General features: G+C 38.7%; 1 protein-coding gene across 8 annotated transcripts; it reads left to right on the top strand.

Moving 5' to 3' along the window:
* Positions 1-76: 76 nt before the first annotated feature.
* Positions 77-26224, top strand: RHOT1 (ras homolog family member T1). Of its 8 annotated transcripts, XM_062010522.1 has the most exons (22): positions 77-223; positions 3549-3645; positions 3773-3831; positions 5945-6026; positions 6758-6801; positions 7565-7618; positions 7974-8026; positions 8536-8644; positions 9152-9253; positions 10662-10760; positions 11148-11256; positions 12184-12304; positions 12942-13026; positions 13404-13549; positions 14149-14249; positions 14498-14628; positions 14966-15049; positions 15724-15843; positions 16152-16354; positions 17721-17843; positions 23438-23581; positions 25075-26224. In XM_062010522.1, the coding sequence occupies exons 2-22, from the start codon at positions 3567-3569 to the stop codon at positions 25190-25192; spliced, it is 2166 nt and encodes a 721-aa protein (XP_061866506.1). In that variant the 5' UTR covers positions 77-223; positions 3549-3566; the 3' UTR covers positions 25193-26224. The 8 variants fall into 8 exon arrangements, with proteins under 8 accessions (XP_061866506.1, XP_061866507.1, XP_061866509.1 ...); XM_062010523.1 differs by lacking the exon at positions 3549-3645; XM_062010525.1 differs by lacking the exons at positions 3549-3645; positions 23438-23581.
* The last annotated feature ends 1754 nt before the right edge of the window (positions 26225-27978 follow it).

Genomic DNA, 27978 nt, shown 5'->3' with positions numbered 1-27978 from the left:
GCGCGGGCCTCCGCTGCCCGGCGTGTCCCTCGCGAGCCGCCGTAGGCCGCCCGCTCCGCGGCGGGGAGGAGGCGCGCGGTGGGGGGGGGGGGGGTCCGGCGTGAGGGGATCCCAGGCCGCAGCGGCCGCGCTTCCCCCGCCGAGCCCGATGTGAACCGCCCCGCGCCGGGGCCAGGGAGCGGGGCCATGAAGAAGGACGTGAGGATCCTGCTGGTGGGAGAACGTGAGTGCGGGAGGGGCCGCGCCGGGGCAGGCCGGGGGCCGCGGCTGCGGGGCAGGGCGGGGGCCGCCGGCTGAGGGAGCGCCGCTGTCGCCATGCCGCCGGCTGTCAGATCGTCCTGGTGCTGCGGGGCCGGCGGTCCCTCAGCCCCGCCCGGCCTTCTTCGCCTTCAGGCGGTGAGCCCGGCCCAGGGCGCCCGGGAGAGGTCGCGGCGGCTGCTCCGTGACCGCTCCGCGCTCGGTTCCGGCGGCGGCAGGGGCGGGCGGGCGCCTGTGCGTGACTCGCCGGCAGCTCCCGGCTTCTCGCGGCTCTTCGCCGAGTGCCGAGGTCGAGGCAGGGAATTCAGTTTGCGGAGTTGGCGCGCCTCTTGGACATCCCTGACCGCCAAACCGAGATGAAATTCTCGCCTTGTACCTGCCCACGTCCCGTTTAAACTTTTTTTTTTTTGCTTGTTTTTTGGCGGAAACCAAACAAATCTTTCCCGCGTGCTGAGTTTGGGAATCAGTGGCCACATGTGCTCCAGGTGTTTATCAGTCGGGTGTTGTGGACCTGTGGTTAGGACAGGTCCAGGAAACCCAGATGTCTGCTTCTGCCATTAACTTACTATATGACCTTGAATAATCAGCACGCACAAAGTTACAGTCAGTCTGTATTTTTTTCACTTATTCCTAAAATGATGTCCTTAAGTTCACACTTAGGTAACAAAATGAGTGGCTTTGAAAGACAGAGCTGCTTCCCAATGTAAACAGCAGCAAGGAGCTTCTGTTCTGTTAGTTCGTGCGCTCAAGTTACTCGTAAGAAAAGGATACAGACTAATTACCAGGTGTCATTAGTAAAATTACCTAATTATTCTAAGAATGTGGCAATATTGACAAAGCTTTCCCGAGAATTGAATGCCTTACCTATTTATAGTACAATATATGCAGTTATTGTATAGTGCAGATTGCCTCTGTCTGTACTGCTTTGAAAGACCCTCTGTGACTTCTTTAGAGAGGATTCTTCAGGGAGATGGTGCTCTGCAGGACGAGTTAACTGATTGTGCTTGCATGTGGCTAATTTTACAGGACTCAATGTAGAAATGTATCTGTGTATTTGAATATACCAAAATATATGCCTAGTTTCCATCACTTTGGTAATGGTGCATTCTGAGCTGGCTCTGTGCCTGGTTTAAGTCCAGGTGTAACAGGTACTTTGATTTGGCAGTTAGGTTTCTAAGGTGTTCAGCAGAAATTTCAAAGATGCTGATGTCTTCAGTGTAACAACATCCAGTACACGGCACACATCAGATTGTGAGCATCTTTATGTTACATATTGTTGGAATTTGAATTAAAGGAGAAATCTGTTTTACAAATGGGTGAAACTTGTCACTTTTACTGTTAGTACTGTTTTGTGTACGTGTTTTTAATACAAGTTATCTAGGCCATGTCATACGTGCTGGGTGACAATAGCAGACCCTCATCTTCAGACTCTGAAATATCAGAGAGACCCTTTGATGTAAGCCTGTTCCAAAACACAGCCTTTTTCATCCTCAGTGGCCTACATTTTAGGTTTGTGGTTGTTTTAGTCCTACTATCCATTGTGCAAACATACATTTTTAATAGCCAATTATTTTCCAGATCCATTCAGCATGTTATTTTACGCAGTATAACCTAAACAACTTAGGAGGAAAAAGACAAGTGAATTACCACAAAGTGTTGTGCTATTTTCTTCATCCTAATCAGTGAATATTGCTTAGGCTGTTATTTCTAAGACTGTAAACAGAATTGGAAAGGCAAATGGTTGACCTAGATTCAAGTAAAATAAACAAAATCTCTACCCTTAAAGCTACAGATTTTCATCAAAAAACAGCTCTAGAATACTTGGGAGCTTATCAGAAGCTTATACATTCTGAACATCTTTATTAACCATCAGTCCATAATATTCTGTTTTCAGTCATACAAAATTAACAAGTGTCTATATCTGCAAAGCCAACATGTTTTGTCACCGTTTCAAATTCAAGCTGACTTAGATGCGAAATCCACCACAGTATTTTTAGTAGTTATTAATAAGTATTTTCTGATAGGTAAATCAAGTTGTCTATGGAAAGAGGAGAACTTTTAAAGCTCATTTGATTCTGTCAGGTTGGAACTTAATCTGTAATTTATGCAGGAGGACACTTGGCAGTGTAAATTACAGTTTTAGCTCATATAAGTCTCTGATGAAAACACAGCCTCGTTGCTGTTGAGGAAACCTGCATCATGCTGCTCTCCAGCTAATACCACTGGGGAAAAACTTACAGCTCTTCTTGTAAGGAAAACAAAAGTCTTCCTTCCCAGGATAACTTTTTCATAATTTTTAATAACTACTCTTTAACTTATCACAATGCAGAGAAGCTTTTACTTCTGGATATCACAAGCCCCTTTGTTACTATAGCAGAAATAGACTTAGGTAAGTTGTATGTGTCTTGACTAGATCATGAGCACAGTAATACCATTTTCTGCACAAAAACAGTCAGTTGTACAATCACCATCTCTTCTTCCTCCTGTGTTCAGAGTTATATACACTAGACATGTGTGAATGCAGTGATATCAGCAAAACAACTTCTGTCCATTGGTGATGTTTTGTACTGTTTAAAACAGAAACAGTGATACAGACTCTGTCTGTTTGTGAGCAATGTCTTGGTTGATAGAACATGCATGCTGGTGAAGATTCTGTATGTCCAGGGTGAAACAGGATTTTGCTTGAGTTTAGAGCTGTCAGAAATCCACAGTCCCAGACAACACTGGAATCGGAACATTTTAGTGTTAAAGAAATATCTCAAAACCAAATAAAGCAGTTACAGCCTTTCAGGTTTTTCCAAGGAACAAGAAGTTGATGGATGAAGGTTTTTAGAGAGAGAGGGAACCCAGAGAAAAAGTACCAACTCTTCATTTTAAATAACCACATTAAAGATACTCAGAACCAAGAAATCCTACTGTGCTATCAGAAGTCTGAACTTTGTAGGTAAACTGAGGCATTTATTTGATTGAATAGAGTTGAAAATTGAAGCACAGATTATATTCTTCTCCTTCTTGGATTAAGCTTTTAGAAAGGTTGGTAGTGTGAGGGTTTTTTGCACATTTTGCAGGGGACATCTTCTTTGTCTCAAGGAGATTATGCTCTTGCATTTTCAAAGTAGTCCAGCTACTTTGTGGAGACTTTGTCCATTGATGATAGAGCCACGCTGGAGCACAATCAGGAATACAGTGAAAATAGTGTAATAGTTAATTGTTGTTGTATTAATGCATTTCTCTTTTGTTTGCTTAAGTATTCCATGTTAAGGTTAAAACCTTTTTGTGTAAAACAGCAGGATTTGATTCCCTTCTGGATGAAATGTAGAAGTGTGAAGTGGATCATAAGGTTTTCCAATAGAAGAGTTACGAGAGAATTGCTGTCACCTATATTTCGTATGTTTAAACCTTTAATGTGGTCAGTTGGAAAATGTTTTTAAACTACTTCCCATTTTAAGATGGGATGCAACTATTCAGTGTAACAAAACTAAATTATCTAACTTCTGTTTCTACTGCTTTGCAGCCAGAGTTGGGAAGACATCACTCATTATGTCTCTTGTCAGTGAAGAATTTCCAGAAGAGGTAGAGCATCCTTATTTGGTTTTGAAGTTCTGTTTCTATCCTGTTGTATCATTTTTTTCAAAGAGTAAGTTAATAGACTCTGCTTTAAAATGAAGTGAAAAACTGCAATGATGACTTCTGGAAGAGTGATGTAGGTTAGTTTAAATATCTCTGTGTGAAGATTAGGAATTTAAATATTACCTAAGTTCCTTTTCTTCGTTTTCACATTGCCAACTGAACTCATTTTCTGATATCTGAGGAATGTTAGATTTTTTTAAGCAGTGGAAACTGGTTCTAACTGGCAGCACGTTTTGATATTAGAGACTTACAAATGGGAAGGTGCTGAAAGAAGGGAGGCCCTCAATTATTTGTATTTAAAGAGCAAGTAGACTGCAAAATGAATGAGAAACTAAAAAGTCCCATTGTATAACTTAGCCATTTTTTGGAACTGAGACATTGCCTTTACATGTATTTTAAAGAATGTTTTACTGACCCTTTTGAAGTAAAAAATGCCAAAAACTCAGACTGAGTTCTTCCAGAATAAAAGTAGAGCAACTTCTATGTTTTATTCCTTTACAAAAGTAGCACACAGTTCTCTATATATAACAGAAAGAACTGCAGCTGCTGCAAATAGTTAAGCTTTTTACATATAAACACGAATGCTTATTTCTCCTGATCACAAGTCTTAAAATAGACATCATGTGCTGCTCTTTGAAACTACCCTATGCATGTTTAATGCAAATCAGTAGGTTACCGCAGTTTGTAAGCCAAGATTAGATTGTTGACATGAATGAATTTACTTCTCAATCTTGCAGGTAAAAAAGGAGCTTCAGTTCCTCTTTGCTCTTAAACACTCAGGGACTCATTCCTATGGCAGGTTGTTTGTTGATGTATTTAACAGGCCTCTGTTCACTTGATGGCTTCTTTCTGTGGTATAATCTAGAGTCGTTATGTAAATTCATGTTGAGAGAAGCAGCATCATTTATATATAACACAATCTGCCTGAAATTACAGAAACAACTCCTGTATCCTATATAAAGTGCTCAGAGACCTGCAGAACAGTTAAGAGCTACTTGGGGATGTGTGACAGACATTCAGATGTTAAAACAATGTTTAGTATACTGGTTATTGTCAGTACTCATTCTTGATTAAGATGTAAGGAAAGCCTGAAACTTCACAAAGAGCAATTCTTCTGATGATTGGCTTTTTCTTTTTTCCTTTCTTTTATTGAAAGAAAGAAAAGTATCAAGAAAGTTCAGTCTCAGCAGGTAAAAGGCAATAAATATCTGTGCAGGAAGATTTCATTAAAATAAGGTTTGAGTCTTCCTGAGGATGGATTGATGTTTGCTGGGAAGAGTGGCCAGCACTCATAGCTAGTTTGCAGTATTTTGCAGAACATGCTTTTTATTAGTATCATGTTTTGCTTTGCAGGCTTATCTGAACTTAACATCTATCACAGTCAGAAGCAAGGAAGTTGTCAGGTTCTGCTTGTGTAGATATTCATTGTTTACCATATCTTGAATATTTTTTGTGGGTTTTTTTGAACAATTTGTGCACTTTTTCTAGGGTTAGTTCTTGTACTGATGTCAGCAGGAGTGAGAGCAGGATATCTTATGCAAGAATTAAATACTGTTTAATCTATATTTAAAGTTTTGTCAGTAGTGGCAGGCTGGCTCTGATGTTACTCTTTCTAAAGAATGTGCAGCCTTTTGAAGTATTTGGTTGAATTTAATGACCTCTCAAATTTTAGGACTATTTATAACATTTTTGTTTCAAGTAGATTGCAGTCCAGGTTTTGTTTATAGTTGTCACTGTCAGAGGAGTTCTGTATGGGTGGTTGGATGTAGTGGATTTGAGTTTGTAGAAGCATTCATGGAATCCCTTATCGACCTTGCTTTCTGGCAAAGCACGCAGGAAGTTCCTTGTTCAGTAACTACACTAATAAAGAATGACAAAGTAGCACTGACTTTCAGTATATTGCAAAAAAACCCCTACCCCACCCCCAGAATACTTGAACTATTAAGAAGTTGCTCTATTTAAAGCTAACTGACAGATATGTTATAGCATATGACTTTTTTTTGACCATCTGCATTATCTTCAAAAGCTATTTCTTGCTGTTTCTTTACAACCCAAGGTTCCACCACGAGCTGAAGAAATCACCATTCCAGCTGATGTCACCCCTGAAAGAGTGCCAACCCACATAGTAGATTATTCAGGTAGGGACTACATGATACCATTACCATCTGACTGATTTGATGTGGAATTATTCATCTAACTCAGTAGCCTCTTTAACAGTCATACTGGAGTGGGACCAAAGCTGGAAGTAGGAAAAGACTAGATTAGAAACTCAGAGGATAAAAAATCCTTCCACCATTTATAATAGAAGCCAAGAGTTAGGCCATGTTGGCAGATTCCTTCCTGTCTCCTCTCTCTCAGCACTTCTGAGTGGTGTTTATCTCTTTGGAACAAAAAGAAACTATGCATAAAACTTGAGCTTAAATTTGTGTAGAGTGAGTGTTATTTCCATTGGATGAAGTGTTTCATAGATTTGACTAACAGAAACTTACTTAAAGAAAAGGTTTATGTTATAGAACAATGTTAATACTTATTCACTCAGGAAGAGGCTGTTAATAAATGTAGAGAGATGCAAACTGTGACTCATTTCAGAGAGACCCTGTCTACACATGTAATTATTCCTCTTTAAAATAGCTGCTAAAAAAAGTTGAGTGCTACAGACTGTTTCTCTCTTGTGAGTGAATGGATCAATTTCACTGCTGTTACAGCAGATTGATCTTTAGTGAACTTTATGAAAAGATGTTTAAACAACAAGAGCTTTCACAAGGTGTCTTATGAGGGTTGTGAAATACCTAGTACAGTTTCCTAAGTTTCTCAGTTCTGTTTGCAGCAATATTTAATATTAATGAATGGCTTGTTCTATTGCATGCAGAAGCAGAGCAAAGTGATGAGCAGCTTTACCATGAAATAGCACAGGTAAGTGTATTCTGCTATTTACTTGAAAATAGTTATTGCTTTTGGAGAAATCTTTCAAGGCCTCAGCATTAGATGGGCTTCAGTTTCAAGCACTTCTCATGCTTGGCGTTTCATATTGGTTTGTTTTGGGCCCTATGCTATAGTAACCTTTCCTCTATTTAAGAAGAGTAGGTGCTGCCACTATGTTGGTGAAATGAGCTTAAGCTTTGTCCTTGCACGTGAAAGGACAGAACCTAAGTGTCTTTTAATCAGTAGACCAAGAGATTGATGGTTTCTGTAAAGAAATATTCCTACCATGGCAAGATTTGCTTCTTGCTGTCATGTTGTACTATTGCAGTTATGAATAACATGGGATTTTATAATCCCTTCTGTTTGCTATTTTCAGTTCCTTCTGAGCACCTTTGCACATCTCCATACAGTCTGTTGTGGTGCCATGTTCTATTCTTGACATTCAGTTTGGTACTTGAGTGGGGGTTGCAGATTACGATTCTTCGTTTTGGATTTCTTGGTAGCATAGGTCTGCTGGCATAAGCTGTGGATGTCACACTGCAAGACTGGTTTTTGGCACTCCTCAACATATGAATTATTATTTGGTTTAAGCTGTTGTTGAGGATACAAATAGCTTCAGTCAGGGACATGGCTTCTGGGTGATGGTGGAACTGTTCTTACTCTGGATGTTGTTACGTATGGATCTTAATTGTCTCTGTTGCTCTAGAGACTCTAAAGAGTGGAATTCCATGCCTTTCCTTTCTTTTCATTTTAGGCAAATGTGATTTGTATAGTTTATGCTGTTAACAACAAGAATTCTATTGATAAGGTATGGTAACACATTTTATCCAGTTACTGCTTGAAATGTAACTTCTGCACTGTTAATTGCTGGCAAACTGAAAACTGTATTGGACATGTAAATACATAAGATAGTGTTTAAGATCAAACTGTAAAGAGAACATACAGATGTTTTATTGCTTCTGGCCCATTTCAACATCTGAGCTTTCCATCATTTCAGTCATCTGAGAAAATTACTCTTTAATCAACTCCAGTTTGTTTCCTCCTTTGTGGGTAAATATGTGCCTTCTTGGGAAAGAAGCAGTAGTAGTTGAACTTGTGCATAATTTACTCACATTAAGCTTGAAAATATATTTTCTTCATGTTTGTTTTTAACCCCACTTTAGGTAACAAGTCGATGGATTCCTCTGATCAATGAAAGGACAGACAAAGATAGCAGGTGCATAAGTAAAGATGAGAAGTGTGAATTAGGCTGCACATCGATGGGTGGCAATGGACAGTGTTGAGGATGTTAATTGTTTAAGAAAATCAAATTCTAAACTTAAAGTTTATATAAGAAGTCCAAGCAACAAGAGATTTAAAGTATGTAGGTCTGTTACATATGCCAGCAATGCTATTTATTTTGAATTTCATGGGCAGCTTTTACCAGGTGTGTTTATATTTGTTATGGTACAACTGATTTTGGTCTGTAATAACAATATGCTTAGTTATTTTAGTGTTTAACTGTGTGGTTTGTATGGTACCAACAAGAAGTACATTTCTGCCTAACTGTATATCACAATAATTTACTTAAAACTGCTAATTTGGTTTTTACTCATTGGCTGCTAGTGATATTTAATTACATCATGAAAATAATATAATGGCTTCTGGTGGGTGGTAGAATGCTAAATTAAGATAGATCTTTTTATCCCCCTGTCTTTAAAGCTCTCAACCTGTTTTTGTTTCCAGACTGCCTCTTATATTGGTAGGAAACAAGTCTGATCTGGTGGAATATAGCAGTATGGAAACTATCCTTCCCATTATGAATCAATACACAGAGATAGAAACATGTGTAGAGGTATGTCAGGCTTCCTGAAGTTTGAATGAGTAACAAAAAATACTTCCTTGTGTGTATTGCAACTTATTAATAGAAAAGCAATTTTTTGTTATTGTTGTTCTAAATAGAATATTTAAATACAAGTCATTATCATGAGGAATTTGTATGTTGTTTTTCTTTAGAGAAGGTGACACTACTGTATATTCAAATGTTGCTGTTCAGGTATTTAGTGTCTTAAATTTAATGTTAAGCCCCAGAGGTGTCTGCAAAGGATTAAAGTGCAGAGATATCTCTCTTTTTCAAAGTAGATGCAATTTGTTTACTGTTATTGGTGTGACAACAAATTGTGGTAAGACCTCCTGTATGTATTGCCAGACAGTTACATGGGCTGGATGTCTTTTTTTCACAACAGCGCAGTTCCCACAAGAGGGAGCTAGATCTTCACAAGTTTGATGCTTGCTTAAATTTCAGAAGAAATCACCAAAGAGTCAAGAAACGACCTAATCAATAGAATTATTTCTCTTTCAGTGTTCAGCCAAAAACTTGAAGAATATATCTGAGCTATTTTACTATGCACAGAAAGCTGTTCTACATCCTACAGGTCCTCTTTATTGCCCAGAGGAGAAAGAGGTATTTATACGTAGATTCTAAGAACAAATCATGTAGGAGGAAGAAGTTGATCACTTTGTTCTTTCCTTTTCAGTGGATTTTGCATTTCTTAGTGTGTTCTGTTACCACTGCCTGACCCCCACATGTCAAGCATTGTATTCCAGATCCATGGTGATTGTGGTGTTCTGTCTTTCCTCTTCATTCAAAGCAATGAAGACAGTTTTTTGTTGCTCATGTGAATGAAGTAAAATGAGAAGCTTTAGTAATGGCTTTGAGCCAAATGTAATGAGAACAAAATCATGTGCTCAGTTCTGCTTTAGATACACTTTTCACAGTAACTCCATGTATTTCAGGGGAAATACTCCAGGCTTGGCCTCATTTCAGGGAAAGAAATCTCTTGAGCATCTTGAGGGACTCTGGCAAAAGGAATAAGGCAAACAAGCGATGTGGCTGCTTTTTAAGTGTCATGGGTAGTTAGCTGGGGCTGTTGTGAAGGACTATGTTTGGTTTTTAAAAAAACCCATTAATTTCATGGGCAAATAACAATCTTTAAACATAACCACTGTGCAGTAGTGAGTAGCAGGAAAGTTGCTTCAGTCATAAATGCTTTGTTAAACACAGAACCAGAGAAAAACCCTGTTTTGGTTTCTCCCGTCAGAGTCATCTTTGTGAGTTAGTAATGTTGTGATAAAACTCTTGTGCTAAAATCCTTTTTGGTTTTCCAAAACCAATCTCTGTGCATTCTTTGTGACCTCTGTGAAGAGAAGAGTCCATCATCACTGTAGTTGTTGGGAGAGAATTACCAGTGTGTCTCTTCCTTCTCTCAGAAGGTATCTCATCAGTTCTTTTGTCCTAGAGATAGCCCATATGATCAGTGCTTTGCCTGTAGATGAATGAGCCCTGTGAAGGTTTTCACTATTTGATGTTTGAAGCCTTTTGAAGCTGTAGTTGAAATGGTAGATAGAGATAGTGCTTGTTTAGAAAGAGTTGTCTGTAGTTCTAGAGCCATTGCAAGGTAGTGGGATTGCAAGGCCTTTTTTTTACCCACTGAAAGTATTTGGGGAGAAAAAAATGTGTTTCTGTTGCTTCTTGAAGCTGTCTGTAGCAAAAAAAACCAGCTCTCTAAATTCAGTCTTGTTTTCCTAGTAAATGAATAGTGCTACCTTCACCTTGTGAAGAGCTTGAGACTCTTCTAATTGAATAGAAAGCCACTTAATGTGGAATAATTGCTTTAACGTGACGAATGTGAGCTTGCTACATCAGGATTTAGTTTTCTGTTTGTGTGTGTATGTGTGTGAATGTCTCTGTTCTAAAAATGTAAAATGAAGGCTAGTGTTTGTTTTAATGTGATTGAACTGCCTGATATCATTCAGTGCAATCTGTTCATGTTCAAGCCTAGAAAGATACTGAACTTTCTTGTATTCCTTAGATGAAACCTGCCTGTATTAAAGCACTCACTCGCATTTTTAGAATTTCTGATCAGGATAACGATGGGACTCTCAATGATGCAGAGCTCAACTTCTTTCAGGTAACTCTTTCACCTGTCTCTTCACTGTGCTTAATAGCTCAACTATTTAGTAAAACAAGTGATTGTTTTTGAAGGGAACTGGGTCTAATTATTAAAGGGTCAAGTGTGGCACAAAAGAGTAGATCTGGAAGAAAGGAAATGATACTTATTTCTAACCATGGCTGAGGTTTTAGTTCATGAGCAAAATAAACTAATCTACACTATTTAAATACACAAGCCCAAATATTTTAAACTAAAATAAAGTCAGTATACCTTTATTTTCACCAAGAAACTGGATTGTCCTCTACTGGTGTGTCAGAACGTTTAAGGCAGCATTTCATACTGGACACACTGTTTGTCCAGCTTAGTAGCCAGTGGTCCTAACATACTCTTTTTGGGTTTTGTTAGAGAATTTGTTTTAATACACCACTGGCACCTCAAGCATTGGAAGATGTAAAGAATGTAGTCAGGAAAAACCTAAGTGATGGAGTTGCAGATAATGGATTAACATTAAAAGGTAAGCCTTGTTTAACTCTTAACAAGATGTGTCTTTATATGGTTGATAATCATTCTTACCTAAAAAAGCTAGTCTTTGAAATGTGATCTCTGTCTTGATTCTTTTAGGCTACAAGAGCTGGGTGTAGTGGCAATATGATATCAAAGGATGATTAAAATGGAGAATAACAGGGTGAATAAAATGAGGTCTTTCTTACTTCTCGTTAACAGAGCTTGGAATCCAAATAAATGTACTGATTGAAAAGAGATTGTCTCTTAGATCTGTATCTTGTTTCTAGGCTCTCTGTCTGCAGCACTTGTCAGCAAGGTGTGGTGTCTGTCAGCATTTTAACAGCTATGTTGTATGGATTTGCTCAGAGCATATGGCAAAAGTGAAAAGAGAAAAGCCATTTTCTTTCTGAGCATCAGTGTAACTGCTTTGTGTAATGGGACTCCTGAGAAACTGTGAAGTGGGACTCTTAAGGCATAGCCTTACCAAACAGGGAAATCTCAGTGTTCAATTAAGCCCTAGAAAGTGATACACAACAATCCTACCCAGTTATCTTGGTACAGGGAAACTAAAGGGGTGTTCCATGAGAGTACCCTCTAGGTTTCTTGCTAAAGATTACTGCTTAAAAGTGCTGAAAATATTGTTGTTGTTGTCTTTATTTTCATACAGCTAAGTTGTTCTAAAATGCTAGTACTGAAAGAAATGAACAGTGACAGGAAACCAAGTGCATTGTTTCAAGGAAACAGTTCTTTAAAGGACACATTCACAAACAACATGATTTCTGAGTCTTCAATCTGTGGAGATAATGCAGTAATGTCAGCCAGGAGGTTTAAAATCTAAATGTTTATTACAAGGTTTTTTGTTTTCAGCCTGATTCTCATTCTATTGAAAAGACTTGTAGCACTTCAAGTTCTTAAGATTTCATGGCTTAATTTTCAGGTTTTCTTTTTCTACACACACTCTTCATTCAGCGAGGAAGGCATGAAACAACTTGGACTGTTCTACGTCGATTTGGATACGATGATGACTTAGAGCTTACACCAGAGTACTTGTTTCCTCCGTATGTAGCACTTATTTCAGCCTTCTTTAACTTGCACATGCTTAACTTTATGCTGCAGGAGGAAAGTGTTATTGTAGTATGTCCCTTACTTTATGACCTACCAGCCAAAATCTTCATGTGACTGAAAATTATGAAGGAAGAACTATCTCTTGTGCCAAATCATGTACTGCTGTCTCTCTGTATAAGAAAGATGACAGGAGAGGCTGAATCATCTGGAATGTGAATCTGAGTAGTTGCTTATTGTTTGTGGCAGCAAATTAGAAAAGGCTTGTCAGTATTTTCGTAACAGTGTAATCCTTTGAAAATCCCCCAATTAAAAAGTTAAGAGATTAACTAACTCTGTGGCTTCTTTAAAAAAATGCAGCTACATCGTTTTGTGTTAAATAAACAAAACCAAACCCCCCAAAACCAACCAACCAACCAAAACCCTGATTACTGTATAGCTATATATCATGTCATATAAAGATACTCCTAGTAAGTGTGTGCTTTGATTTCTTTAAAGGTAAATTATTAAAACTAAATGCAAAGATCCAATATCAAATGTTGTTGCTCAAAGTCTGTATTTTTAGTTGTAATATTCCAATATTTCATAAATGCACTTAACACTTCTTGTATTTGTTTTGCTTTCAATAAACAGGCTAAAAATACCCCCAGACTGCACAACAGAATTAAATCATCATGCATACTTGTTTCTTCAAAGTATTTTTGATAAACATGATTTGGTAAGCTTTTAATGTGAGAGTGTGTGTGTGTCTGTATACTTAAGAGCTTTAGTTTGTTACCAATTCTGCTAGCAGAAAGTGGTGTTGGCATCATGTCATGTCATTCAGAAACTTTAGCAATGCAGTGAAAACTAGCCTGCTGTTTATATATCTGTCTACAAGGAGAGCTGGCAGTTAGATTTGTGCTACCATGTTTTTAACTAGCTCATATATTTAGTCTTACTTAAGAACAAAAAAACCCCCAATGATTAAAAAGAAAGCAACTCAGTTTCCTATAGCCAGTTTCTTGAATCTTGCAAGAACACAGCAAGAAAGTCCCAGTTTAGAATAGACGTGAATGAAGTGATTTATGTCTGATACCATGTGCTTGTTTTCAGGATAGAGATTGTGCTTTGTCTCCAGATGAATTGAAAGATTTGTTCAAAGTCTTCCCTTACATGCCATGGGGACCTGACGTTAACAACACTGTCTGTACTAATGAAAGGGGGTGGATCACATACCAAGGGTTTCTCTCTCAGTGGACGTAAGTGATACGTTACATTTTAGTAGCTGAGAACTTTGGCTGTGATAGTGCATTTGTACATTCTTCTGGTAGGAAGAGGGGAAGTTTAACAGTTGAAAATTGGCCTAAGCAATCATGTTTTTGTAGCGTCCAGTGGCCTAGTCCTCAGGCAGTTGTTCTAACCTGTTCAGAGTGTGGCCAATACTTAGTGCTAACCATGAAGAAGTGTCGCTTCAAACCTGGGGAATTCTCCCTGAGACTTGTCAAAATTTTTACTTCTGTTGCTCTACTCTTCAGAGACAGTATGGATAATGATGTTCAATAACTGAGGGGGTTTTTACTGTTAAAGAATCAATGAGGAAAACATTTGCTGTAGGGAAAAAAAGTATGGCTTAGGTTGATAGGCCTCAGCAAGTGCTGCCTTCATAGTGTTCTGCTGACTACTAACACTGGTCAAGTTGCCACAATTTCCTTTTGTCCTTAAGTACTACATAATACCAGGAATACTTCTGTCACATCAGTCTGGAGACAGGAGAAAAATATTGTCTCAGTACTGTAAAGATTTGGCATCACAGATGCCAACAATTTAGAATCTCTTTTTTTTTTGTCCCCTCTGCTAGACTAACCACATACTTAGATGTACAGCGTTGCCTGGAGTACCTTGGTTATTTAGGCTACTCAATACTTGCAGAACAAGAGTCTCAAGCATCAGCAATTACAGGTAATTGGATCAAATTTCTTTTTTTTAATCTAGGAACTGAAAATAAGAAATATGCTATAAGAAAATAAGAAATACACAGCCATAGTCTGTCTTTTTTCACTTATATTCTGTCTTACTTTCTGCTCAAGGCAAACCTTTGATTTAATATTCCTGAGTTTTTGTTTGGCATTTTAATGCAAGTGGACAATTATATCCACATACATACTTGCATGTGCAACTTGTGAAAAACACTTGTCTTTTCTCAAAAGTAACAAGAGATAAAAAGATAGACCTCCAGAAGAAACAAACTCAGAGAAATGTTTTCCGATGCAACGTTGTTGGAATGAAAGGCTGTGGGAAAAGTGGAGTTCTTCAGGCTCTTCTTGGAAGAAATCTGATGGTAGGAAGCCTTTTGGTGTGTGTTCACCCATATATGCTTTTGTGTTAGGGTTAAACAGAAAACCAAATGGTCTTAATGCTTTTTGTTACCGAGTTTGAAGGGTTCTTTGAGGGAATATAGAGTTAGTGGGGAGGGGGTTATTTGTTTAACAGACAAATGGCTGTGACACGCAATAACTACTTGTGCATCATGGATTTAGAGCTACACATGTACTTGCAAAATAAACCACATAAAATAACTGTAATTTTAATTCATTAATAAATGGAATAAAACAAGTGTTCAAATCTAACTTAAAGAGGCAAGTTGCTGTGGTCTGACACGAATTCTGCATTTTCAGAGGCAGAGGCAAATACGGGCAGAACACAAATCTTACTACGCCATTAATACAGTCTATGTATATGGACAGGAAAAATACTTGCTGGTAAGATTGCCTCATTATTGTCTGCATATGACTGGTTAATCTTAAAATTCAGTGAATTACTCAGAGCATTCTTCAAACAAATGTCTGTTTTAATTGTCTCTTCTTCATAAACGTGGATTCCCCACCACCACCTTTTCCAGCTTCAGTAGCTTCTGGGTTTACCTGTTGTGAACATTTTAGACCGAAGCTGTTCAGGACCTGTTAAATTTGAAACCTTTATGCTGCAGGGCATCAAATTATAACATATGATGAATTATCAGCAATCAATCTACCTATTCAGTAAAGGAGAATCGTAGGGTAATTAGGATGGCTAAAGTTCCTCCTCAGCAAGTGAAATGCTTTCTTTAAGGCTCATTCTACTGTAGTTTCTCTTTGTGATAATATGATATCTTTGTTTTCCAAGATCTGGTTTTCTGCTCTGTAGTTGTTCTCTGTAGGATGAATGCCCGTTTCTATGGGAATCTAAGACTTTGTGTTAAATGTAAGTGTTAATGCTGAGGTTATGATTGCCTGCAGATGTGATGTTAACAGTTCACATGTGTTGGCTATATGGTGAATTCCCACTATTTCATAAAAATACATAAAAACGAGCCATAAAAATTATGAGAAGTTGTAAAATTCCTTTAACTGCATAATGACAAAGCTTTTCTCCCTCTGACTGTCTTTATTTCCAGTTACATGATGTCAGCGACTCCGAATTTTTAACTGACTCTGAGACTATATGTGATGCTGTCTGCTTGGTATATGATGTCAGTAACCCTAAGTCCTTTGAGTACTGTGCCAGGATTTTTAAGGTTGGTATGACTTGTTTATACAAACCTTTACATTTATACATCTTTGCACTGTCAAAATATTCAGTGTTGGTTATTGGTCCCATACACAAGTTCTAGTGTTTAGAAGACATTTAAACACCATGTGCTGGTTATATATGGCTGATGCATTAGAAACGCAATTTTGTTGTTCATACAATTGTATATATAAAATATTCTGCTTGTTGAAATGCCTGGATTCAGTGCAGTGTGTCTGCTGTAAATGGTTCCAGGTTGAATGGATCCTGGACTGTATTTCTTTGACTTGGGTTTTTTTTCCTTTAAATTTGCAGCAACACTTCATGGATAGCAGAATACCATGCTTAGTGGTAGCTGCAAAGTCTGACTTGCATGAAGTTAGACAAGAATATAGTATTTCTCCTGCTGAATTCTGCAAAAAACACAAAATGCCTCCACCTCAAGCCTTTACTTGCAACACGGTTGATGTGCCCAGTAAGGATATCTTCGTGAAACTGACAACTATGGCAATGTATCCGTAAGTACTTGAGCCATGACATTTTTCATATTGCATGGGTCACTCACAATACCACTGCATGTCATTGTTAGCCACAAGGATGGAATTGCCTCACTGAGATTTAGCAACAGAGAGACATAAGTGACTTGAGTAGAATCTTCATATTGAGAAGATTGATATGTATCCAGCATATAAATCAATGTCAGCTATTGTTGCTACAGTGTTTTTAAAGAATACAGGACTTCATCCAGCTCCTGTTGCAAATTCCAAGGAATATGCAGGGTTTTCTTCTACCCTTACTGTGAATGCAAAGTCTGTATTTGTATCTTAGTATTTTTGAGATACTTGGGAATAAGTGATGCTGTAATCCTTGATAACGGTTCAACTTTACAGCTGATGACAAGTAATGACACTCTTTAGTGAACAGCAGCTCCCCTAGTGTGCTACTTGAAACTTTCTTTCTATTTTCAGGGTGTTTATTATGTGTGCTTCAGTTCATTAATAGATCTTATATTTTTAAATAGAATTTCTGTATAAACACCATTTGGGTTTCAGATAGAAGATACTTAAGCTCGTGTTGTTCTTCACTACACATCTCACTGTTGCTAAGCTCACTTTGCATCTCTTTTTTTGGTGGATGGAGCTTTTAATATGGTGTTGAACTACATAAATATTACAGCAGATGGAGTCTAGTATGACAGCTGACATTTGCTTTAAATGAAATATAACTAATGCAACTTTCACCCAAAATAATAGGATGGGTTTGGGGTTATTTTGTATTTGAATTTGTTGAATTACATTTGTAAAGCTTTGGCTTTGGTTTTTTTTTTTTGCTCTCTTGTATTTATTTTGTAGTGCTGAAATACTGGGAAACCACTAAAATGTTTCACTGACCAAATGTCTTGTCATATCAATATTCCTGCTTCTCCCTTAGTTTTCCAGCATGTGTTTGTTAGGGCGGGAAAGGTAAAGGTAACCGTCACTTTGTAAAGTGTGCATTCAAAGCGGTAGAAAATGTGGCTTACTTTCCTTTGAAAAAGGGGTGTTATCTATTGCTGTGCAGACATAATCAGAAGCCTTTAGGTGCTTTCCTTACAAACTTAAATAAATTGAGCAAACGTGTTTTCCCTCACGTTTGTACTTTGCTGTTCAGATACGTGTGCGGTGGGAACACCAAAACGTCCGAGACGTACAACATCTGACCCTTATAATTCTGCACAGCTGTAGTTCTACCCTTGCTTCCCAAGTGTATTTTTTTTTCCTCCTCTCCTTACCCATTCAAATGTACCTTTTATTCCTAAATCTCTCTTGGTTGTGGCACAGTCCTAATGTGCACCTGATTTTATGAGCAAGATTTCAACTCCTGTCCTTCTGTGTGTTTTCGCAGCCATGCCCGGTTACGCTGTATGTGCGCCTGCAACAGGTGTACATTTTGCATCTGTCAGAACTTCCTCAACTCAGACTTGCTGCAATCTGTAAAGAACAAACTCTTCACTGCAGTTCTTAACAGGTCCTTAACTTTATTTACTAGGTACCAGGTGTGCTTTTTAAAATAAAGGGTTTTTTGAAAAAGCAATTGGTAACCTTATAGACAGCAGATTCTTCACTCCATAGCCACTGAGCAGGGAGATACTTTAGTAATTGTTATAAAATTGTCAAACTTTGTTTAACTTGAAGGTACTTTTGGTCTTTTGAGTTAGTCCAATAATTTCTTTGAAACATTGCCTGTTTGGTAGTTGACTTGGACACTTAGTGATTGCAAAAATACTGTGGAGAAATTAGGACTGTGTTTTCAGGGAACTGGTAATGGACATTAAGTGATGTCTATAAATCTGTGTCTCACTTGAGACATTGTAGGTTTGTTCAGTATTGATTAGAGGTACTGCCTCTTAGATATCAGTTACACCAGTATTTTCATAAAGGCACAGCTTAGTTATAGCAGCACTATATAACATGTAACGTGTCATGTTTATATTTGCTAGTTGTTTGATATTTGAGAATTCATAGAGTTTGTATGTGTGTGTGTTATGCTTGATTTGCACAAAGAGTGGGTATTTGTGTAAAACCTAGAGCTTCTAACATCCAATTCCTCTCTGAATAAAATGCAGCCTGTAAGAAGAGGTAAACGGTTAATCATTTGCAGACATTTTGGTAAAAGCAATTGGTAAAGAGAGAGAAGTGGTTTTCATCATTGAAAACAGTGCTATACCTTGTCTTGTGTACTGCAGGCAGTTTTTCACACACATGATTTACTAACACCTCAGCACTTGTCATCTCACCCCAGCAAATGGGAGTTCAAACCAAACAATTTTTGTAGTGAAGTGGTTCCATCCTTTACAGCCTTCTTGGAGGCAGGAACCTGTGGTTCTTGGAGGCAGCTATCATAAATGTGTCTATTTGAAGGCCATGGTTAGAATAGCCTGACATGCTGCTGGTCAGTGTATGTTACTACTCTTTACTCTCTTTAGATGTAGCTGCTCCAAATAAGAGTGGCTGTCTTCTTTAAATGCAAGTTACACACATGTAGGAGACCTACAGTACTGAGCATCTTTGGGAAGTATCACTTTAATCCAAGGTAAAAGTATTAAGCACAGAAAGTTCAGAGAAGGTGAAAAACTCAGTATTTTAGGAAAAGACTAAATGTGAGCAAGACTGTTCATGTTGCATCTCTTCTACAGCAGTCATCTCTGAGACAAAAATCCCTTGAAGCAGCAATCTCTTTGCATATTGTTGCTCTAAAGCATTGTTCAGCAGCCTCTGCTAGAAATCACCTCTGCTAATGCATCCTCATTTTTTTGGAATGGTTTTAGATTGCCACATTAGCTTTTATGGCTTGTTTCTCTCATATATGGGCCTATGGGTTTCTTGAGTCATGCATTAGATAGTGCACTTTGTTCCTGTGAAATAACCACCAGAGACTCAAGGTGCTGAAATGTTTTAATGAGAAGCCTCGGGATGCTGTCATTCCACTTCTTGTCACTAGGTAGTGTGAAATAAGCATAGGAATCTACAACTGCCTAAAAAGGTCTGTAATTCAAGGTAAGGAGAATTCCTCTGAGACTTTTCTACTGACCCTACAGAAAGGAAAAATTATTTGCTAGAATCACTTTTTCTATAGTCATTCAGTTAGTCCCTAGGGCTTAGTTGCAGGTTTCCAGCATGCTCCCTTCACCTCACCAGCTCTCTTTCTAGTTAGCTACTCAGAGGTGTTTCCTTACCACACGCATTGCTGCACCATCCAGTACATGGAGTGCTGTGTGTATAGTGGAGCTGAGAGATCTGTAAACAAGAGGGAATAGCTCTGAACTGTAGACTTAGGATGGTAGAGGTGGTTTTCTTGTTTAAAAATATTATCTCCTTAGATGCATTTTTAATCAAATGATTTGTGACTAGACTAGAGAAAGCATTTGAATTGAGGGAATTTTTGGATGTAGTTAGTTTATGTAACTTATTTTGCCTCAGCAAGTGTTTACCATTAGATTAAGTAGTTGGGCAAAAGTTAAGTAACTGATAGGTAAGGGAGGTTTCTCAGGAGTACTTTATTCTCCTGATCCCTTCCTATTCTGAAGCTTTAGGACAGTGGAAGTAGGTAAACTGAAGTTTTTCAGAATGGCCTCTTCCTGTATTGTTTGTTGCTAAGTAATGCTAAACACTGCTACCGAGGCAAAATACCATACCGTGGTTGAACATTCCCACCATAGTTGTTAAAGGGAGAATGTTGCCTCAATGCAGTGAGAAACCTATTCATGCCCACCTTCAGTTTCTATTCTACAGACAAACTTCAGAGACTCTCCCAGGGGTTTGTAGGCTCATAAAGGCAAGGTCACCAAACTGGGAAGTTCAGTTTGGAGATGTTTATTGTGCAGGAATGGGATTGTTGGTTTGAACTACCCAGGATCACACTTATTGGTTCTTTGAGGAAGAAGGCATTGCGTTCAAAGCACTACACATGCATGTATGAGACTTGTTACTCTCCTGTGGTATTTCTATATTTTTAATTTGTTCTTTCCTTTAGGTGTTCATTTGTATTTGTCTGGCTGGCACTTAATCTCTTTTTACTACATTGTTTTACCTCTATTTGAAAGCAAGGTTTTTTTGCTTATGTCATTCTAACCCTTTCTTTGATAATGAGCTTGGATTTTTAACACTTTTTTTTACTCCAGAACATCAATTTTAAGTGTGTTTTTCTGCTTTTTTGGTTTTGAGTCATTCACTTGTTGCCTTTTGCTTGCACAGTAGTGGCATTTTTCTGTCAGCTAGCTTCATTTCAAAAGAAAATAATTCTAATGCATGAGAATTGTGTTCTTCAGTGAGGGAGACTCTTCAGAGCATGGTTTTCATCCTTCTAAAGTTTTCCAATACTGGGGAATAGAAGTGAAGTTCTATTTGCATTTACCACGTGGTTGTTTCAGAAATTATTTGGGGTTTTTTTCCTATGAAAACTTTCCTTCTGTGAAATTAAAGTTAAGACAACTGTTTTATTTTCCTGCAACAGTGGGAAGCTTTTAAGGGTATAACACAGGCTTTACTTTTCACCATGTGCAGTGTATGCAGATTATTTTTCAAAACACTAGTATTAATTGCCATTAAATCCAGTTGCAGAAATCTGTCCCTATACTTGGGTGTTCCCCACATTAGGACAGTGGAATGATATTTTACTTATCTATTTTCTTCCTTCTCTAAACTTTTTAATGCCTTTAAATTTGCAAAGTTGTGTCCCCCAATTCCTTTCCAAACAGAATATGTTGAATTGGCATTTGACATTCTTTTCAGATTTTGTAGCTAATAAGATGCACTTGGAGCTTTTCCCATTTTAGATGACTAATGCATGGGGGAAAACTCTAACCGCTGGAGTTGTTTTGCTGGAAAATCTGTGCCCGAAGGGAAGCTGCAGCAGCTTGTGCATGTTTCATGATGTTTTTAGAACTCAGTTGCTTACATTTTATTGTTAGAACCTGTTGTGTGTCAGGGCAGGCTGCTACTGCTTGCTGGCTGCATCAACTGGCTTATAATTTGGGTGTGAATAGCCATGTGGCTAGCCTGTTGGCCTCACCACCATGCTTTTAAAATGCCTTTGTAGTTAATACAGGAATGGTTTTCAACTTCTATAATTAAGGTTAAACCTTCCCAGACCTGGGGTTCTTCTGCTGCTGACGCGGGGAAAAGCATCAGTATTGGCCCCTAACTCAGCAGTTTGATGCGTGTAACCATGACAGACATGCTCAGTTAACCTCTGGAGAAGTGCATGTTGCAAACTTCTTGTGAGTTGTTAAAGCCTCTTAAATGAAAGACTGTACAGATTTCAAAGACCTTATTCAACAAGTGACAAGTTGCCTGACTCACTGTTAAGGGTAGGTTGAATAAAAATGTCTTTTCTCCCCCAAAACATGCATTAAAATCTGAATTTTGCTTCTGCAGGGGGGTTGGACTAGATGATCTCTAAAGGTCCCTTCCAACCCTACCATTCTATGATTCTATGTTGGACTTTCTTATATATGTGGAACTAATTATATGATTAAAAGCACACACCAATTTATTTGAAGTTTGAAAGCTAGTTATTACTAATAAGCAAGAGTTTCAAATACAGCTTTATAGAGACTAACTGCTCCTCTGTGTGTGTCTGTACACATCCAGATGTATGGTTTACCCTTGGAGAGAATGATTTTTCAAACTCAGAGTTATTCTCTTAAGTAGCAAGGCAGTAATAATTTCTACCACTGGTGAAAATCAGTTTCATAAACAAACTACACTGAAATAAACGTGGAATGTTATTTATTCGAGTAGTAGAATTTTTCAGATTGTTTTTCTGCATTGTAGCCACTCTCATGGTGCTGAAAACAGCCATTTATTTTTTATTAGTATTATTTCAAACATTTTTTCCCCCTTTAATAGTAGCTAAACAATATAAGGGATCAAAGTTGTGAAAATTGAATTCATGACAACATAAGGAACATTGGGGGGAAAAAAAAAATCTATTTTTTCTTCCCAAAGACATGTGAAGCAATTTGACATCCACAGTGTTCTGGATTTCACTGACTTGTTTTTGGACCTTGGATTTTTTTGGTCTGAGATGTTCAGAGGTCTGTAATCATTAGAAGTCAGTAGGCTTCCTAGAGCTTATAGGACAAATCCCTGCCTTGATTTAGTTCCTTCATTTAAATGAAAGAGTCTGTTACTTAGTTAAGGGATCAGAATCAATTTACTCTCCCTTTGGACATGAAAAGAGGATTTTATCATGACTGAAAATATATTAATTGTTTTTAAAAGGATGAATCATGCTCAGCAAGTTCCTTGCATGCCATTAAATGGGGACATAGGCTAAAGTCAAAACAAGGCAAATTATAGATAGGAATCAGAAAATCTAAATGTGAGAGAGAGTGCTTTATGAGGCAATGCAAAAGCATTCATTTGCAATTTAAACAGTGATTTGCCCATTTAAAGGAACAGTTTTTAAATTATACAAATGGTTGGGCATTTGAATTAAACAAATTCAACTTGAGAGTTGTCAGTTATACAAATACTCACCCAGCAGAGTTTGTCACATAGTCTAAGTCATGTTGCATACCAGTGATTTATTTATTTTACATACACAGATAAGTGTTGTCACTTACAGATCTGAAGACAAGGGGTTTACAGTCTTTTCTTAAAAATCCACATGTAGTGCTAAAATACAGTCTTTAATTGAATTATCAACAGTAATGAGATCATGTCAGTCTGAGGGCTACTAAGCTGGAGTCATTCCAGTGTGTTTAGCACAGGTACTATGCTCATATGGTGCAGGATTGTTGCAGTGTCCTGTGGACACACGCAAGTTGAGGCTTTGGGGATGGGGTGGGAAAAAGAGTCACTTTCTTAGACAATTTCTTTGTCCTCAGAGCATTGGCATTTAGCTGCATATAATCATGCGTTTCACTTATAAAAAATACGAACTCCATTGATTTCTGTTTTTCCCCAAGCACTAAGTTTTTAACAACTGCACAAGAATCAGGAGCTAGATGTCTTAAAAGTTATAAATTCTCTGGGCTTTGTTATTTGAGCATATTTGAGACACTTGCTGTTGTTGAGCCATGCTATGAACCGCAAACTGTGCATGTGTGTAAAAAGGTTAAGAGCCTACCTAGCTGAGTTGGGGGCCATGCTGTTAGCAGACGAGGAGAGCAGTATTATGCAGCAGGTGCACGCCGTCAACTTTGTAGAAGATTCCATCTTCATGGAGTCATCTCTTGGTCCACGTTTACTTGAAGACAGGTAACAACAGCCAAACTAAGGTGACCTTGCCATTGCCTTTCCCTTTCTTCCCCTCAGCAAACCACTTGACATCTAGTTTGCAGAGAGCTTGTCAAAACTAGCTGTTAAAGAACTAATGCTTGTAGGAACTCATGAATTTGATCTGTTCCCTAACCCAGCAACATGTTCTTCAATAAGATTAGGATTTTTTTAGAGACCAACTGTGTTTCGCTGTTTGTGCACCAAAGAGCCTGTTCTTCAGCATGTGGTATGACAGTACACTGATTATCTATATGGCTTACATTGCTCCTGCAAATGTCTACTAAAGAACATCCTGAACTGGTTTTGTCTATTTGGATAGCAAGTAACAATTCCTGCTTTATTAAACAACTTGTGTGCTATAGCTCTGTAGCTCACACCGTACGAACTCTTGTGCACCGCTTAGGATCTGTGTATGCTCCTTGTACTTAATACTCCTGCAGCTTCCACTGAGTGACCTGTGACATTAATACAGGCTGAAATACGTAGGCTAGTGAAGTTCTAAGTTCTACTTTAAATAAAAGCAAACAAACAAAACCCCCTTTACTACTGTTTAGGAACTTCTCGTGCTTTGAATTACAGCATTTATGATAACTTGTTTTAAACGGTAGCTCCTGCTTTATGGTAAGCTGTCATACTTGAGACTACTTTTGAGGATGGCTAGCCATGTTTAACTGAGCATGCTCACAGACTTCTTGCAGTATTTGGGAGAGTTGGGTCATTGGCTGTCTCTACTGTCATGCAAGATGTGGCTTTTTATGTCATACAGTCACTTCATACTGTCGTTACATCCTGTCTTTTTCTGTTGATGCCATTGTCACTGCTTGTTTCACTAGCATCTTCTCTTAGCTTTCAGCTTGGTATTGGATGACTGTTTCTATTGCTGTTCTCATGACTGTCCTGGGAAGAAAGGGATTTACAAATGGTCCTTCTTTTGATTCTGGCTTTTGGAAAAATATTACTTGCTACTTGTCAGTAAATATTTTTGGGGGAGAAAGTATAAGTTGATATTCAACAGAACTGGAAAGTTTATCCTGGAAAAGCAGAAATATATAAACTCATTTTAAAAAACAACCACCACCCAGGATTTTGCTGGACAGAGTTGTTCTTGCCATGGATTATTAATTACTTGCTAGCTGTTTTTGTTTTCCTTTTCTGAATGCTTGCTGGTATTCTCAAAGAAGACACACTGCCCTTTCCACATTCATGACTAATGATCTGCTTCTGTATTTCTCTTCAGTTGTGTGAGCTCTTGAACTTTAGTGAGATCTACTAGTGTCATCAAGGCTGCAGATCAAATCCTAAGCTTTTAAGAAAAGTAAAATGAGTGTATAAGTACTTGTAAGGCTGAATTGTAAGCTGCTTGCCTGTGACAAGTGTAGTGATGAATTTCCAAAAGCAGAGTAGTTTAGTACAAGTTGTCTGATATTCCTGTCATGGAATTAACCTGGTTTTGTATGTGTGTTAAATTTCAGGCACGTGACACAAGCAGACCTCAAGAGCTCTACATTTTGGCTCCGAGCAAGTTTTGGTGCTACTGTCTTTGCAGTTTTGGGTTTTGCCATGTACAAAGCATTACTAAAGCAACGATGATCTGAGAAGAAGCACATCTGGCCCTACCAAATAAATTGAAAAAACCCTTTTATGTACATTCTGAATGCTTTAAATTCTGCTAGAAATATTTATATATGCAGAGTTACTTTATTAATATTTGTAATTCATGCATAATATTATTTTAAATTATAGCTCTAACTACAGTATTGTGTAATGTGTGGAAACAAGAATTGCATCTTGACAGCCGGCTACAATGGCTTAACTTGTGAGGCCAAAAGGGAATTGGTTGTAAATAACCTGTATATATTAAAGCAGTAAAACATTGCTTCCCAAAAAGCTATTCAAAATACTGTTCTTAGATGTTTCACCATGGTGACATACTAGTGTATGGTTGAAATTCATTTTCAGTAGAGTAGGTTCAACTCTCAAGGATCATATTTCCTCAGAGATTGCTTATTTATTTCACATTCATCTGAAGTGACTTTATCTTTTTGGACTCTAAACTATACCAGGCAGAATGGGTGATTTCCATTCTTATCTGTTCTTTTTAACTGGTAAACAAATTTCCCACTATGTAACTTATCTCTCTGTTGCCGTCCTGACCTATGATTTTGTATGTTACATGACCAGTGACATATTTAACTGTCTGATTTTTCTTTTAAAAGGGAAAACGTAAACTTCAAGAACTGCCAGATCAGCTTCATGTGCTGGGTGTAGTTTGTGTTTCTCATTTCCCACTCTGTTTTGTTCTATAACCCTCATGAATCAGATTTAAAAGTCTGTATGTTATAAATGTTTATGATTTGACAAGTGTTGCTGTTTGATTTCTCACATCTGTCAATCACACCTGTTGAAAGCTGTGTATAAGATAAAACTGAACTAGTACACAGTGCCGATTCTACTGTAATCTATTAGTTGCATGAGTCACAGAGCATTCTCTAACTGGCTAGAATTACCTATAGACACAGCTTTTTTAATGATCAAGTAAATCAAACATTAATTCCTCATGACAAAGCTATTTTTCCATTGCTGGCCTTTTCAAGTATTTCAATAAAATAACTGTGTACCGTGTGTGATTATTTTTTACTTTCTCTCTTTCTTTTTCTTTTTTTTACTTCCCCTTCCTCTGCCCTGAAAGGTGGTTGTTACAAAACTATCCTTTATCTGAGACAGTACTGGCACTGCCTTCAGTTGGAGCTTAAATCTCTTGGCTGTGTAGTTTCTTTGATTTTTAGGACTGTGCAGTCTCCATGAGAGATTTATTTATGATTTCTATCAGAAGATTAAATTGATTGCTATTATATTTTAAAGCAGAAACGCAAATGCATAATCAACCGTGAAGGTTATATTTATTGTCAAAGACAAAATAGAGGGGGAGAAGAAAGCAAATGGTTCAGTGGGTTGCTGGGGAAAGCTGGTGCCTGTGCTGTTACACTGACTTTCCACCAAAGGGAGGCGAGGGGAACAGGAAAGTTCTATCAACAGAAGGTTAGAAAACTCCCACTCAAGGTAGAAAACTAATATTTTTCTAAACCTTTTCAAAGAAAAGTGGGCTAATGCTGTTCTGGGGAGGGGTGTATGCCGTTAGACAAGATCTTGTCATTTTCTGTGGGAAAGTGAGCAGGAGAGACAGAGACTTCTCTGTATCCTCCTCCCGCTAGGTGCCTGGGAACCACGGCCAGTAGATTCCTCCTCCTGAACCTGTTTATTTAAGATGCTTTCTATTCCTCATGCAACAAGCATTCGAAGAGACGCGTTTCCATGGAAATGGTTAAATCGCACCTGGCGGGGCGGCCCTGAGGGCGCCTGAGGGCCCCGCGCCCGAGGCGGGAACCGCCGCCAGGGCGCGCGCTGCCGCCGAGCTGAGGGGCAGCGGCTGAGGCCGAGCCCGGGGCCGGGGCCGAGCGGCGCGGAGCGGGACAGTGGGCACCGGCCCCACCGAGTGAAACAGCCCGGCCAGCGCTCGAACACCGGCGGGGGAGAGCCTCGTGGGCTCCCTGGGCCGCTCCGCACGGCCGCGGCCTGACTGCCCCTGAGGGAAGGTCTGTCCGGAGGGCAGCTCAGAGGCGCGGCGCTGCCCCTCAGGGCCAGGTGTCGTGCGCCTGAAGGACGCGAAGTACTTCTATGAAACCTCCTCCGTTGATTTAGGGAGAGAAATTTGCTTGGAAGAGAACACAAGTGCTGGTATCTCGCCCTGCTGCAGCGCTGTTTGGGCAGGTGGTGAGCGTTCTCTGCGAAGCCCGTGTAGCTCTGACACGTTACCTGCTCCCGATATCGCTGGCCGAGACCTCCTGGATTCCGTGAGGATTATAGTCACAATGTGTGGAATGTATTCTACTTGTGGAGCACATAAAGAAGAAAAGCCCAAAAGTAGGAGGAGCAGCCCAGTCAACTCACTCGTGCCCTCTTAACAGTTACTTGGTTTATTTCCTCTGATCCTGTCAGTTTCCTGCCAATTTCTTCCATGGCATTTTCCAAAACCAAACTCCATCTCCTTTTCCCGATCATTCTGATGTGTGAATTGCCTGACTGTGGTGTAAAGTCACTGAGAGGACAAAGATCTTGATTCTCCTTCCTTGGAGACATCCTTCACCCTTCGGCTTTGACCTCCTGTCTGAAAGGTTGTCAGTTCAGGATCAGGTGTAAGCATGACTTGATTTTAGTTTAGAAATTAATTTTTATTTACTTATTGATCTCCATTTCAAAGGGTTATTTTAAATTGGAATGAACCTACTAATGCATGCTGTGATGCCATCAGCTGACAGTTTAAAAGAAGCAGATACATCTTCAATACAGTAGAGCTAACCTGATACAAGATCTTCTTA

Source organism: Colius striatus, chromosome 18, assembly GCF_028858725.1.
Source record: "Colius striatus isolate bColStr4 chromosome 18, bColStr4.1.hap1, whole genome shotgun sequence".
Taxonomy (NCBI): Eukaryota; Metazoa; Chordata; class Aves; order Coliiformes; family Coliidae; genus Colius; species Colius striatus.
Note: the sequence above shows the minus strand (reverse complement) of the source record. Positions and strands in the feature narration are given on the sequence as shown.